Genomic DNA, 15,388 nt, shown 5'->3' on the forward strand with positions numbered 1-15,388 from the left:
GTCCAAGCTTTTCTGGTACTGTATGTAATTAAGTGGATGTCATAAATGGTTGTTTTGATGTAGTTACTAAACTAAGACACTGCGTCAGTTCAAGTGCTGGCAAAATGTGCAAATGTACACTCACATTCACTTTCATCCTATTTTTCTCATGTCAGAGCTTGTAAATATAATGCTCAACCTGTCTGAGGATAACATCAAATTATGCTTAAAAACATGGAAACGTGCCGTTAAGCTCTTTTGCCACTTTGACCTTTTCTTGTCCAATGGTTGAAAGAATACTTTTCTTATTGGTTTGTATGGCCAAAAGCCTCTAGATGTAAATCAGTGCTTTGTGCGGTTTATGTGATGTGAATAAACTGCTGGGCAGTTTCCACAAATCGGTCCTCTTGGGTGCAGTGGGATTATTATTTTATCTCCGTGCTATCAGGTTACGTGGGATCATTCTGGCACCCAAATGGGGCCAGCGGGCATGGAGGGAGCTGACAGGCGCATCACTAGCGAGCAGAAAATTTAACCCAGGCTAACAGAGCCAGGGATCTGTGTCTAATGCAAGACCCCGATGCCAGGTTACGGTGAATGGGACCCATTGTGTATCCCAGTGATCTCTGTGTCCCTCAGACAGAGACCCACTGTCTGGAACTACCCGGGAGGGGGGTGGTGATGAGTCAAGCAAACTCCCCCTCAGTCTCTTTCCTGGCTGGCTGCTCCCATCACACCAGGTTAAATCACTCTGTGCAGGTAGCAGACCAGAGGAGGGAGTGGAATACAAAAGAAACAGGGAAGAAAAACACCAGTGGAGGATTGGTGATTTGAGCTGGTATGAAGGGGGTGACATTTTCAGTGTGACAGTACAGGAATACTCTCTTTTTAAATCCGAACAGGTGCCCCCTGATGGGACGAGTGGGGCCTCTTTTTTTGGTATCTTGACTCAAATGAAGAGCTCTTTGCAGATGTCCTGGCTGGTGCAGGTTTGCACCTGCCTCTTAACCTCTGTCACAGTTCTCCCGCTCCCTAACATCTTCATCATTGTTATGTTATTGTTTCTTTCTCTCACTCTCTGTTTTTCTCTCCCCTTAGGGGACTGGACGCCTACCAACTAGCGAGTCCTCTCCAGCTACAGGCTATTTGTCCTGCGTCCAAAAGCCTGAGGCTGTGGTCCATGCCATGAAGGTAATATTAGTCAGGGAAATCAATCACAGGGTGTAATTGTTGGTAAACAGTGTTACAGCTTTTGTATCATTGATGCAGCTGTGATGCTATCATAGTGCTGTTCCTGGAGAATTTGCAGGATGATGCCTGAAGGCTATTATGGTATAGCTGCGACCAGCGTGACAGTTCAAATGTGGGAAAAACACATTTGTTGCTAATGTAATGTTACTTTCTTTTAAATGGTTAAAAGGGGGTAGCATTATATTAGCAGATAAAGTAGTACCAGACCATGCCTAGAAGTACTTAACCATGTTCAAGTGGGTCAGGCTGGTAGCGCTATGGAAAAAAACAAGAACACATTGGCAGTTAGGCTGGAAGATAACAGCGTTGCCTAGTGTAGTTCTGTAAATACAGAAGGAAAATAAGACATGTCCAACCCTGTGTCTGCCATCAGGTGCTGGAGGTCCACGAGAACTTGGATAAGCAGGTTCCTGAGGACTATGAGGATGATCTCAGCGAGAAAGAGAAGGCCATTGTGCGAGAGATGTGCAATGTAAGTGCACCTCCTGCTCCCACAGATGTACTCGCATCCCGGTCTTTATTCTAATTGTCTGTGTGTTGTCATGATTATTGGAGAGCCTGAAAGTGGGGGGCTAGGTGGGTGTCTGAGCTCTCACACAGGTCTGTTGCCACTGCAGAACCACTTAGCTAATCACACCACAGGTTTGTCACTGATGTAGTGCCAATAATATAAAGTGCACTATATGCAGACCATTAGTGTAACAATGGAAAAATGAGGAATTTGATAGTTGTAAATTCAGTCTGTTCATTAGCTTTTTTAATTCATTCTACTGGATTCAAATCAGGTCAGTTTTGAGCCTTTTTGGCTAATGAGGAACTTGTTTGGGCTCATTTGGTTTGGAATGACACAGCAGCTCTCCCTCTTTCTTTCTTTCTATCCATCCCTCTGTCTCTCTTTTTGTGCCCCCCTTTTCCACTCCAAAGCTGAAAGCCCAAAGTATAGAGGCTCATAGTTGAGCTGTCAGAGCAATTAAACTGGTGCGGCAGGAAAAAGAGCACCACCCCCTCCTCCCTCCCAATAGCACTCCTCCACCTCACCCTTCTATTCTTCCACCTCTCATTTTCCCCTCATCTTTCTCTGTCTGTGCTGAAAAGGCCTTTCCCAGGATAAAAAGGTCTGCTGATTAGAGCGAGTACGAGAGTGGGGTTATCTGGGCCCTGCAGAGGTATGTGACAGGCCAGGAATGGGGAAGCACTACAATAGTACCTCTGTAACATCACCGGGGTCCCGCGGGGGCCCCTCTCACTCTCATAGAGAGATTTCAGCACCGGAGAGACGACACGGACTGAGATAGAGTCCCGTTCTTGTCTTTATGCTTTGATAGAATTGGAAAATGGGTGCAGTGCTTCATTGAAATGTTCAAACATATACAGTGTATAAGATAACAGTTGGGATAACTCCAAAGAGCTTAAAAGTCAATATTCGATGTGTCCACCTTTATTCCTTAATAACTCTCTTAAGCAGCATTTCTTAAAGTGGTGTTTGGGAATAGTTCTCCAGGCTTCCTGAAGGCCATTCATGGCTGCTTTTTGATCCCACGCTGTTTCAGTAATGTTGAGGAGGAAGGCCTGTTCATGACTGATACGGCTCCATTGTGTGCTTTTTTCCATCCGTGTACGCTTTTACTGCACTGGGAGTGTGTTTGGGATCGTTGTCATGCTGAAAAATGAAGCTGTTGCCAGTCAGACATTTTCCAGATGGTGCTACACGGTGGGTTAAAACCTCACTGTGCTTTTCTCCCTTTAAAATTCCATAAACCTCCAACACCACTGGCTGAAACGCTGCCCAAAACCATGACAGGGCCTCCACCGTGTTGTACACATGGCTGTTGTCCCTCTCTCCTGACCTCGGCCATACATACACACCCTGCCTTTCTTAAGAATGGGCCACCCCTTCTACTGAAGCCATTTCTGATCAGGTTTCAGTGAACAGTAGACGTATCAACTGAAGAATGAGTCCAAAGAAACACTTTGAAAGACCTTCAGAAAGGCTGCAGGACTGTTGCTCAAGACCACTTAAAAAAATTATGAGAAAATCCGGCTTCTTGAAAGCAAAATATAAAGAAGCTTGAGACTTCTGCACTGCACTGAAGCTCTACTGTAGTGTGAGTGTGTGTAGTCCTCCCAGCTCAAAGCCAAACTGTGGGCATTTGAAGTTTTCCCTCTTGAAGAAGAAAGTCTTTTCTTTCCAGCCTCTGTGTCTGCCCGTCTTTCTCTCGCTGTTCCTCTTCCTCGCTCAGCTCCTCTTCTCTCCTCTTCTGTTCGCAGGTGGTGTGGAGAAAACTGGGTGATGCAGCAGGATCAAAGCTGTCCGTCAGACAGCACCTCTCTGGTAACCAGTTCAAAGGCCCGCTGTAGCATATCAGCCCTAGAGAGAGACGGAGAGATATCAGGATCCACACTCACCTGAAACGCCACCTTCCCACCTGCACCTACACGGACCCGTCACGCCACCGTGCTCCCACCTGCCGACAGCACCCGGCATTCCTCCGGCGAACGCTCTCTTTTTAGACTGGCTACAGAATGGACCTGTTAGTCTCGTTGTTGCCTGTATACGTTTTTGGATCTCTGCGCTGACATGTTGACAGCCGGCAGCTAGTGTCACCAACCCGCCACTTTTCTGCATCGGTTTGGAGGCTTTCTCTTTTCTCTCTGTAAACAAACACCCGCTTTCGCTCCTTTAGAGCTTAGCTGAGCTGTAATAAGCTAGGGATGAGACGTGGTTTCGAGCACAGGTGACGGGGGTGGGGGGGCAGAAGTTGGCAACAGTGAGGCGATTAATACTAGTTTCTATGGAGAGAGACACCCCCATCCCCTCCCGAGCTCCTGTCACATGTATGACCCCGCCTCCCCACTTCCTCCAGCGGTCAATGAGTATAACTAGCATTAGCATTCTATAATGTTAGCCAAGTGAAACCCACTGTGACCTAGCGCCTTTTTGCTCGTAAGACAAGTCTATGGATAATAAAGTCTAGAGATCGCTGTTAACTCGTGTATATTATGTATAAAACCATAGCATTACGTCATTGTTTCTGTTGATTTGACTTTATTTTGTATTCTAGCGTGGCCATGTGATCAACAATTGAGTTTTAAAAAGCACACACATACACACCTACATATACAAACACACACAGACCTCAAACAGGGTTTGCTTTTGGTAATACTCTTTTTTTTGTTATTGTCATTGTTATCATTATCATTCTTTTCCAGATGAATTGCTCTTACTCCTTCTCTCTGTAATGTTCGTTCAAATGTATCCGGGCCATTTTGAATCTGCCGTCTCGCTCTGTTTATTAAGGAACAGATAAATTTTCTTACTTTTGTGAAACGGGCTAAAAATTGTATGCTGTGTGCATGCTTGACAATCATTCTCTCAGGTTGGGAGGGCTACAGCTTTACCTTTGCCCATCTGTGACCGTGCGCGCATGTGTGTGAGTGTGTTTAAGAGTGTGAGTCTGTGTGGGAGGAGACTGAATGGTTGGAGCTGTAGCATCTGCCTGTGAATCCTCTTTTTTTGGGCCATTGAACCCTGGTTACAGCCCGATTGAAGGCTGATGAAGACATTTTCTGAATCCATCCAAAATAAAATGTAATTCAATAACTAAAATATCCTGAACCTCCCCACTCAGTTTGATCTGCTCTGAAACTTTTTTTTATACAGTGGTTTGAAAAGTGCATGTTTGTCACAGTTGCAGGTTTCAGATCATCAAAACTAATTTAAATATTAGATAAAGAAAACACAAGTAAACACAAAATGCAGTTTCTAAATTAAGGTGTTTATTATTAATGGGGAAAAAATCCAAACCTGCATGGGCCTGTGTGCAAAAAGTGATAACTGGTAACCTAATAACTGGTTGGGCCAGCAAAAACCGCAATAAAGCAGCAACAACTGCAATCAAGCATTCACAATAACTGGCAATGAGTCTTTGACAGCGCTGTGGAGGAATGTTGGCCCTCTCATCTTTGCCGAATTGTTGTAATTCAGTCACATTGGAGGGTTTTCGAGCATGAGCCGCCTTTTTAGGGTCCTGCCACAGCATCTCAATCGGATTCTGGTCAGGACTCATTTTACTTTGCTTAAGCCATTCAGAGGTGGTATTGCTGGCGTGTTTTGGGTCACTGTCCTACTGCAGAACCCAAGTGCGCTTCAGCTTGAGGTCACAAACAGATGGCCGGACAGTTGTAGGATGGTTTGGTAGACGACAGAATTCATGGCTCCATTTACAACAGCCAGTCTTCCTCCTGAGGCGGATTAGCAGCTCCAGCCCATCACACTACCGCTGTGACCCTTTCCAGACTGAAAGCTGTCAGTGTCTTTGTTTCTCAGGTGTTTCTTCGAGTCGTAGCATGATGTCTTGCTTTTTGAGATCTTTTAGCCTGCTCCACTTTGTCAGACAGGTTCTATTTAAGTGATTTCTCGATTCAACAGGTCTGCCAATAATCAGGCCCGAGTGTGTTTAGTGAAACTGAACTGTGTGGGGGGTTTTTTTGGGTTTTTTTTTTTTGTTTGTTTGGTTTTTTTTTAACTGAACTGTGGTTAATCACAGTTAATTCCTGATTTAACAACAGGGGCAATTACTTTTTCACACAGGAACTGGTAGGTTTGGATAACTTTTCTCCCCTAATCAGTGAAATCACCATTTAAAAACAGTGTTTTATACTTACTCGGGCTGTTTTTGCCTAATATTAAAATGTGTTTGATGATCCAAAACATGTAAGTGTAACAAATATGCAAAACACTGGGAAATCAGGAAGGGGGCAAAGACTTTTTCACACCACTGTATCTCTGACGATAAGGGTAGGGAAAGAAAAGTCACATAGATGGATATTAGACCGTTTCTTGCATCATGGATTCAGCAGGTGTGTTTATGCAGTGCGTGTTTTATTGAAGTTATTTTTTCTTTTTTAGAATATGAGAAGTCTTCCCCTTGATGTCTCCGTACCATAAAACACTAACATTTAAAACAAAAAACTTTTCTTGATGTCAGAATGAACAAATACTGTTTGTCGGTGTATTTATTGCCAGGTGTAACATAGTGAGATAGAGATGGGAGCGCAGTTGGTAACTGAACGGTCACGTTTTAAACTCATCAGACAGATTTCGTGTTATTAAAGTTGTCTGATGAGTTTGCCGAGTGACTCGACAGCTCAGGCTCTCCCATCTCTAGTGTTATTTGTTCCAAATTAGAACATTTCTGAGGCTACCCGTTTGTCCACCTTGGTACTCTCAATTAAAGGGTTAAAATATATAGATATATATAATAATAATAATAATAATCAAAGTATGATTTTTTTTTTTAAAGTGTCCTTTTTCTAGGAACCGATTTGAAGCCATTATACAATTTTGAATACTTTATATATGGCAAATGATTTGAGACGTGCCACACTGTTTTCTTTATTGTGTTTTAATTTGGACCCAGCTGTATATTTGAAGAAAAAAAAAAAAAAAAAGCATCTGTAGTGTTTTTTTTCCTGCCTATATGCTAAAGCCACAATACAGAAACCTAGAATCTACAGTGTAAATGTCTATTCCTTTAGTAACTAGCATGACTGGAACCTCTTTTCGTGGTTTCACCAATAAAGGAGAATATTTCGCTGGTGAGACCGAAAACATGAAATAGTCCACTCTTAGAAACATTTGGAAGAAAATAAACAAGTTGCTTAATGATGTTGTGAACGGCTCTTTATTTAAGCATGCGCTACATTTTTTTTTTCACTAGCTGGGGTAGGCTGCCCTCTGGTGGCGGAATAGTGGAAATGAAAATGTAAAACCAAAAACTGGAATGCGCACCACTGGCCAATTTATTAGGTACCCCTGTTCCCTTCAAAGCTGCCTTCATTCTTGGCGTAGATGTTGAAAACAAAACAGTGATTTTGGTCCACGTTGGCAGGATAGGATGACACAGTTTCTGCACATTTATGGTGAAAAATGGACATGTAAGTAAGTAAAGTTTATTTATATAGCACCTTTCACAGACATATGTCACAAAGTGCTTTACAAGGTAAAAACATAATACAGTCATAAAATACATCATAAAAACCCTGGTCTGCAACAATACTCACACAGGCTTTTAAATGTGGCATTTAAATGATGCTCATAGCGTATAGGTTGTGCTGGATCAGGTGACCCATGATGCACTGAGTGTTTCTTCTTCAGTCACCTTTCTCAATAAATCTCTGTCTCTCTTCCACAGCATGTCTTTATCCTGTCTTCCTTCTCTCTCCCCAACCAATCACAGCAGATGGCCCCGCCCCTCCCTGAGCCTTCTGCTGGAGGTTTCTTCCTGTTAAAAGGGAGTTTTTCCTTCCCACTGTCTTACTTGCTCATAGTGTGTCATATGATTGTTGGGTTTTTCTCTGTATGTATTATGATGGGGTCTACCTTACAATATAAAGCGCCTTGAGACTGTTGTTGTGATTTGGCGCTGTATAATATAATTGTATGTTCAGAGATGCTCTTCTGCATACCTTGGTTGTAATGACTGGTTATTTGAGTCAGTGTAGCCTTCCTATCATCTCAAAGCATTCTCCTCTGACCTCTGGCATCAACTACGTATTTTTGCCAAGAGATCTGCTGCTCACTTTCTTTCCCATTTAACTTCACCAGGTCATCATGACTACGTCTATCTGCCTAAATGCTCTGGGTTGCTGCTATGCGATTGATTAGATATTTGCGTCAATAAGCAGTTGAATGGGTGGACTGAAGAAGTGGGGGAGTATCATTTTCACTGCTAAAACCGATTAGTGGAAAAGGTATCTGCTCATCTGTCTGTATCCTGGCCTCTGTTCATAAACATTTGACTGGTGGAGATAAAGAGGAACATGAGCTGGTGTGTAAAGGGTGGGAGAAATCTAAGAAGCAACACCTTCTCTCTTCACACAGACCCCATTTTCAGCTATGAAGAGCAGGTGACGAGAACTTTTCTTACACCTAAACCAAAGCACAGAGTAGTCTAAGGCAGTTTTATACAGAAGTGCTCAAAAAAACTGAAATCTACACTTGCAAACTGTCCAGTGTTAGTTGTGGTTGATCTGTGTGTGTTTCCTGCAGTGCAAGGAAATAAAAGGTGCTTAAAAGTAAGCTGGTGGTGCAGCGGTTAGCACTGTGGCCTCACACCCAGGTTTTGCTTGTTCTTCCTGTGTCTCTTTTCTCAGAGTACTTAGATTCACTCAAAAGATGCTATTTTTTATTTTTATAGTTGTTTTTATGTGTGGCTGTAGGAAAGTTGTCACGGTTTACTGATGACCTGCCCAGGCTGTAACCTTCTGCTCTTCCAAAAAGCAGTTTTTCATCCTTTTAACTATTAGTGTTCTGCGTGTGTGTTCCCACTGCAGGAACAGCCACTCAGAGGTACCTAACCCAGAGGAAGTACTTCGCTCTGCTTTCTTTGATGAACTTTTGACTCTTTTAAACTTACGGCCATAAAAAGTACCATTTAAAAAAAATAGAACCAAAGCAAAACCCAGATAAAGAACAGCTGAAGTCAGTTTTTCTTTTCTTCTTTATTGGGCTTCTTAGACCAGTGACAGTGAATGAGGAAATTATTGTTTTAATGTTTACTGCTCTGGGTGCAGAAGCGGATGAGAAGATGGGTGGTGACATGAGGGGGGAAAAGCAGCAGAAATGTCTTGCAACACTACCTCAGCGTTATCAGAGTAAAATGTAAAAAACAAACAAAAGAAAAAACGCTGTTTAAACCACAAAAAATATACAGCATGTGTCTGTTCAAGTCTTTCAATACGACAGTCCCACAGCATATTCAACCACCTTAAGATTTTATTACACTGCTCTCAGCAGAACAATGAGAATGTGAAGAAGAGAACACAAAGTGAAGGGAGGTGTATTCAGGAAAACCAATAAAGGTGACAGAATAAAGGAAGGAACACAAGACCCAACCTTAGATCCACTCAAAGGCTGAATGAAACTGGAACATTTCACCATCCCACAATTAGTGAGAGTGCATGTATGACAACAGAAAAAAAATCTCTTATTTCCTGATAAATTTCCAGAAAAAAACTAATAAAAACAATGACTGGACAGTGTTTCTCATAAGCTCCTGGAACTGGGCACTGTGAGTACCTATCCTCTACATATTTGCTAATTTGTTAACCTTCCTATCACCTCCCATAACAAAACTGTCCAGACCTCACTTTATCTTTACAGTCCATTTACCTACACGCTTTCTTTCACAACCCTGCACCTCTCTATCAGAAGTTAAGTCATGAAGCAGCTCCGCTTTTCCTGTTTTGCTCCAAGATAACAAGATCCTGGTTGTTTTTATTCGCCCCAGTTGTGGCTCTGCACAAGCTCAGTTCACAGACTTATCACATTCTCATCTCATCCATGCGCCACGGTTCATAGGCATACCAGGCGGAGGGGGCAAGGGCACCTGTGACTGTCCTGGAGGCACTGGAGGTGGAGGAGGGTACCCAGTGGGTGGAAGGGCCATCCCTGGTGGAGGCACGTGGCCTGGTGGCATGCGTGGAGGCGGTGGCGGGGGGTAGTTGTTGTAGACCGGTGGTGGATAGGATGGTGGCAAGCTGGGTGGTGGGTATGTGGAGGGAGGAGGTGGTGGCCCAGGAGGAGGTGCTGAAGGTGGTGGATAGACGTGATACATTGGGGGTGCGTAGCTGGGCGGCATGGAGTAGGAGGGACCCTCAGTCTTCATCATGGACTGTAGGCTCTGGTAGCCTTCACCAGACATATAAGAGCTCGTTGTGGACATCAAGTAGTTGGAAGGTGGTGGAGGAGGAGGGCGGTGGGGCAGCGGAGGAGGCTGGTGTGGAGGTGGAGCCTGTGGGGGAGGAGGAGCTGTTTCATTTCCTGGTTCTGCTTCTGCGGGAGGAGCTGGAGTGAAAGGACAAAGTAAAGAGAAACGACTTGTTAATAAAAATCAGCTTCCCTACTGCAAAGATCTAAAATGAAGCTCTCCATTCTCAGACAGTGAGCACACGGGCAGACCAAAACTACCAGGCTTAGCCACATAGGAGGTCTCATTATGAGGCTCAAGCACTAATCAGATTGGTCTGGGATAGGTTAGGGGTATGCGTGTCTTGGGAAATAATGTCCAGACGAGATGTGGTTACGTAAGCAGACTGAAAGGACTAACGACTGTGGGCTGCTTCTAAGCTCGAGCTGCAGGCAGGGGGTCCTGGCTGCTCATTATTGGTTGTTGTGGTGGCGCACGCAAACAGAGTATTAAGAGGACGCCAGCACGTAACGATATTTTGATCCAGCTCTAAATCATTTGAACTTCCTGGACAGTGTAAAGAATGCAGATGACGTAAGCTACACAGTCACGCTTACCTGGGGGTGGCTGCGTTGTGGGTAGAGGAGGCATGGGGCTCTCCAGTCGAGGAATCTTTGATCCAACTTGTTCTGTGAATTAAATAGAAGCTTTTTAAGACAAAACAAAACTGTAACTGCGTAAGCAAATGCTTCTGTGCTCCTGGATAATCATAAAAACCTCAACCCTGCCAGGAAAATCTAACTGCCGTCTTTCATCTTTCTCTAAACTGCTCTTCGTTGACATTAATTTGTTGCTTTCTTGGAGACATTTCAGTTTAATTTCATCAGATTTTAACAGCTTTAAAATCTGCCTAATCATTAATAAACATGTTACCTGGAGCCTTTGGTTCATCTTTGGGGGACGTCTGTAACACAGAGGAAATAAAATATGAGCCCCGTGCATGAATCATGTTAAACACGAGTTGTACAGCACATGCTGAATGTATACTTACATGTGAGCGTTTAAGCTGGCGTGACGGGCTACCACCCTGAGGGGAAGTCTTTTTTGGTGGTGGGGGAGGAGGGTTAGCGGCTGGCGGTTGTCCCTGTGGAGCTGGAGGAGCAGAGATCGGAGCAGCAGGTGCCCTCTCCTTCTCCTGCATCTGCTGAGGGATGGGTTTGTTTCCCTGAGAGTACAGGTCCAGGATCTGGTGGCAAATGTCTGGAAGGCAAAGACATGTTTTTTTTGGTAAAGACAAAAAAAAAAAAAAATACAAAGGAAGAGGCTTTAAGTGGAACGTCTTTATGCTGAGTACCTTCAAGTAGCTCCACTGGAACGTCCTGGACAAACTGCTCCCACCAGCGGCGTGTAGACTGCTTGTTGGTCCATTCCTGGATGTCGAATTTGCACAGGCGGCCAGCCAGGTACATGACAGCGACCGCGATGATCTCCGGCTCCCACTGCAGAGACAGCATGGTGCACAGGCTGCAAACAACACGAGAGGTGGTTTGAGTTTTTGCCCGTTGAAGCACCAGGTTATTGTGACATCACCATATAACTTTGCATTCCTTACAAATGAAAACTAACCAGGCTGTAAAACCTGACGCACAAAATCCTCACCTGTCGTTGACAAAGGTCCAAGCCATTTGCAGCACCTTGCACACTTTATTCTTCTCCCCTGTAACGTGAAACAGGTCAGAGTTTGCCCACAGGACCATCATTTCTCACGCTCTGTGGAGCTGATGTCATACTTATCCTATCTCACCTTTGAGCTGCTTGACATAGCGCAGCAGGAACATGTAGGGGTGCTCCACCTGCAGGTCAAACTTGATCGTCTGGAGCAAAATTCTCTCTAACACCATCACCTCTTCCTGTTAAAACAAGCAGGCTAATTAAAAGCTTACTGCTGTGTCAGAGTATCGTTCTTCCAAAAAACACCCTGTGGAGGCAGTCTCTAAAAACGCTGTAGGTGCTGGAAATCCTGCACATGTTAAAAACATGAAAGCTCACAACTAGATTGCATGTGTGGTCGTTTTCTCTGGATGTTGCCATTTGTTGTGGCAATGAATGACAAAAAATTCTCCTTTTAAAAAATGTAACAATAATATTGTCTTTTGGAAAAATCCTAATTTTAGTGGCTTAACAAGACAAGTTCCCATTACCTTTACTTCCAATTAGTAACGATAAGCCAGATGAGAGTCGAATAGCTAAACTTTTCATTTAAAAACACTTAAGTAAGAAAGAAGCTGATGTACAATTCTGACTTAATGACAGTAGTTAAGCTACTAAAAACTGGTGAGAAAAGCCAGGACACTGATGGTGGCTTATAACTAAAAGGCTGATATCCAAATACCAATGAGGTATTTGGTATGACTGCAAATGATTGGCAGTAAAAGCCCTCTATAAGTTAAAGCTATTGGACTAAAGGCTTCAGCTCAACTGAGTAAAGCACTCAGGCTCATGTTTTGGGAGAAACTGGCTAATTCTAGCATGATGCTAAATAAGCTAAAGAGCGACTGGGAAAGCAAACAAGCCGTCTGTAAGATGCTTGTGCCGCTTCATGTGAGTGCTGTAAATGTGTCTAACAAAGTGACAAGTTATAAGCCAGGTCCAGATGTCACAGATCTATCAGCTCTATCAAAAGTACTCAAGGTTAAGTGAAACAGAGGCTACTTGAAGTTAATAGATATTTTAGCTCGCCAACTGGTAAGAGGAAAAAGAAAATCTTGAATGTTGAGAGGGAGTTTTTAATAGCAAAGACGTGAAGCGGCATAATGACATAATCATATTCCACTGCATTTACAGCTTGTTCTTGTTTGGTTTTGACCCCGTGAGAGCTGCCGGTTTGATTACTGTCTCTGTGAGTCAGGGCACATAAAGCTGTGTTGAGTGACGCTCTGATGACCTCGCTGATGTGTTTAAAGAATGAGTCATGGCTCACTGTGGTATTACACACCTAATGTACCAGCTTAAAACTAAAGAAATGTAAGCGTGTTTGAGCAAAGCTTTGTATGCAAGTGAACACAGACAGTTATTCTAATAAAAGCGAGGAATAAAAGTTTGTTTGTAATGCAAGCCTGCTTCGCTTACAGGCAGCAATGGTAAATAAAAGCCCTGATCACTAAAAAAATAAGTAAGGAACTTTTTAGGTTATTGGAAACTTCAGTTTTACCAGGACCTCATTTATTCTGCCTGTATCAGTGAGCGCTGTTACACACCACCTGTTTTTAAACAGGTATTCACACCCATTCTGCTTCTGCAATCACAAGTGAAAAACCTCTCAAAACAAAGGTCAATACAAGGAACTGCACCTTGGGATCATCTCCAAACTGGGCAAACTGCACATCATTCAGGAGGCTGCGGGCAGTTTTAATGATATCTTTGCACTTCTTTGGGGTTTCCTCTACTTTACCAGCCAAGAAAAGACAACAAGCTCCCGTCACCTGTCGAGAGACATATCACACCATTACTTCACCATTACAAACATCAGGTCTGCTTCCAGGAGTGAAACAAACAGAGACCATTATCAGATTGACTTACATATCTGGGAAACTGCTTGAAGGAGTGAAACATGTAGAAGCGGTGGAAATATATGATGCCCGTTGCCAGTGTGTCATAGTGTCTGAATGCAGGTCAAGGACTCACAAAGACTATTAACGGTTTGCAAAATATCAGCTTTAACATGTGACTCTTTAAATTAAAAAAAAAATTATTTTAATAATGCTTCCACAAACATCATTATATATAAGTATTAGGGGTGCAACGATACACAAAATTCACGGTTCGGTTCGGTTCGATACTTTGGTGTCACGGTTCGATATTTTTTCGATACAAAAAAAATGTTCATGCCTTTTTAATTTGTCATTTATTAAAATTATAAATATATATTTTAACTCAAAAGTACAGTTTTTAAATTTAACCCCAACCCTTGTTCGTGTTTTTTATTTTGACAGCGAATGCACACCTGCGGACCACTTATGTGCAGCCCTGGTTATTTAGCTCGTCATATTGCAGCCACAGAAATTCTTTTGTCCATGAAACCATAAAGCTGCACTTTCTTTTTGCCTTATAGTCTGATTTGTCATAACTTCTCTGTTTTGTGGTAAGCTTTTCTTTGGCTGTCACTTCTTCACCCTGACCTGTCTTATTTGACTCAGCAGAACTAAAATATATATCTGTCTGTGAAGGTCCTCAGTCATCCAGGTCATCGTAGTCAAATATATATCCTGCTGCTTTTACACACGCACTCACATAAGCTCAGCGATTCTCTGCGCGATCAACCTCTCACATGTTTAAGCTGCGGGAGATTTCACTTGTCATGTTTGCATAGTAAGCTAACGATTAATAAGACGATGTCAGAGGAATTGGTGCACAAATTATCATCACTCACCAATCAGTGCTGTCGCTCTCTATACACAGTTCACGTGATTGCAAAGTGAAAGCAAAAAAACAAGCACAAATTCAAACGCGACTTCAATATGTCACATATTGACAGTGGCTCACCGATGCCAATGACATAATTACCCAGCTACATTTCTGAAAGAATGCAAAAGCATTGACATATATTTTTCCTACAATAGCCCGACGGGCAGGGAAGAGATAGATTTTGGTAGCCCGACTGAAAAGATCGCTAGCCCCGGGACGTCGGGCTAGCGATATTGCGAGCCCTGTATCTGATTGAGGAATCACTCATCTTTGGAAAAGAGAGTTTATTACAGAGAAATGTCTCTTTCCAAAATAAAAGCTATACTATCCGCTTCTTCTGGGCTATATTCTCAGCAGCATAAGGAGAATCATGTGCTAACAGCTGTCTAAATGACTCAGCTAAAGTTAGTAGCATGCTTGTTGTTTTTGTCTTTGCACTAGGATGATGTCGGCGTAAATGTGCAGTCATATTCGTTGTGTTCCCACTAGTGCTGTCAGGTTAATCTCGTTGAAATGACCTTAACGCCACAACACGGCAAATCTCCGTTAACGAGCTACCGCCGATCGCCCGTGCATGGGGCTAGATGGCCAACACGTTAACGAGCTAACTGCGCTAACACACTAGCTCCCACCCATGTAATTGAGCATTGCGTGGCACATCCAACATACTGTTTTACTTTAGTCCATGACGCACTTACCTTCAGGGTCATACGTCACATGAAAACCAAAATAATTCCAAACGCCAGATCTGAATGAGGGTGGGGGAGGTCCATGTTGCAAGGAGAGCTTAACTTCTGTCTCGCTAGCTTGCCCTGCGCTCTTCCTTCTGACGATGCTGTCTGTGTTGAGCGCTCAGTGAATCTGCGTTCGACTACTCCGCCTAGGCTCGACAGTGCAGCCTAGGCGGAGTAGTCGAACGCAGATTCACTGAGCGCTCAACACAGACAGCATCGTCAGAAGGAAAGTTGATAAAATAAATTAAAAATTTTGTATTGTTCGATACA

General features: G+C 43.3%; 2 protein-coding genes across 11 annotated transcripts in view; one reads left to right on the top strand and one right to left on the bottom strand.

Moving 5' to 3' along the window:
• ccdc85cb (coiled-coil domain containing 85C, b) overlaps positions 1-6,895 on the top strand; it is a 52,635-nt gene extending 45,740 nt beyond the window's left edge. For all 4 annotated transcript variants that reach the window (XM_086265176.1, XM_086265177.1, XM_086265178.1 and 1 more), the window contains 3 exons: positions 1,078-1,170; positions 1,604-1,702; positions 3,499-6,895. In XM_086265176.1, the coding sequence (XP_086121302.1) occupies positions 1,078-1,170; positions 1,604-1,702; positions 3,499-3,588 (282 nt within the window). In that variant the 3' untranslated portion in view covers positions 3,589-6,895. The remainder of the gene's footprint in view (positions 1-1,077; positions 1,171-1,603; positions 1,703-3,498) is intronic.
• Positions 6,896-8,714: 1,819 nt separating this feature from the next.
• Positions 8,715-15,388, bottom strand: part of ccnk (cyclin K) — a 34,506-nt gene continuing 27,832 nt past the window's right edge. For all 7 annotated transcript variants that reach the window (XM_086265169.1, XM_086265167.1, XM_086265168.1 and 4 more), the window contains 9 exons: positions 13,500-13,581; positions 13,271-13,402; positions 11,725-11,830; positions 11,580-11,637; positions 11,275-11,444; positions 10,972-11,180; positions 10,854-10,884; positions 10,538-10,609; positions 8,715-10,078 (listed from right to left, as the gene is read on the bottom strand). In XM_086265169.1, coding sequence (XP_086121295.1) covers positions 9,564-10,078; positions 10,538-10,609; positions 10,854-10,884; positions 10,972-11,180; positions 11,275-11,444; positions 11,580-11,637; positions 11,725-11,830; positions 13,271-13,402; positions 13,500-13,581 — 1,375 coding nt within the window. In that variant the 3' untranslated portion in view covers positions 8,715-9,563. The remainder of the gene's footprint in view (positions 10,079-10,537; positions 10,610-10,853; positions 10,885-10,971; positions 11,181-11,274; positions 11,445-11,579; positions 11,638-11,724; positions 11,831-13,270; positions 13,403-13,499; positions 13,582-15,388) is intronic.

Source organism: Aulonocara sp. 'chitande type north' Nkhata Bay, linkage group LG15 (assembly GCF_057382095.1).
Source record: "Aulonocara sp. 'chitande type north' Nkhata Bay isolate Kocher_YH1m ecotype deep benthic linkage group LG15, A_spYH_male_GT1.1, whole genome shotgun sequence".
Classification (NCBI taxonomy): Eukaryota; Metazoa; Chordata; class Actinopteri; order Cichliformes; family Cichlidae; genus Aulonocara; species Aulonocara sp. 'chitande type north' Nkhata Bay.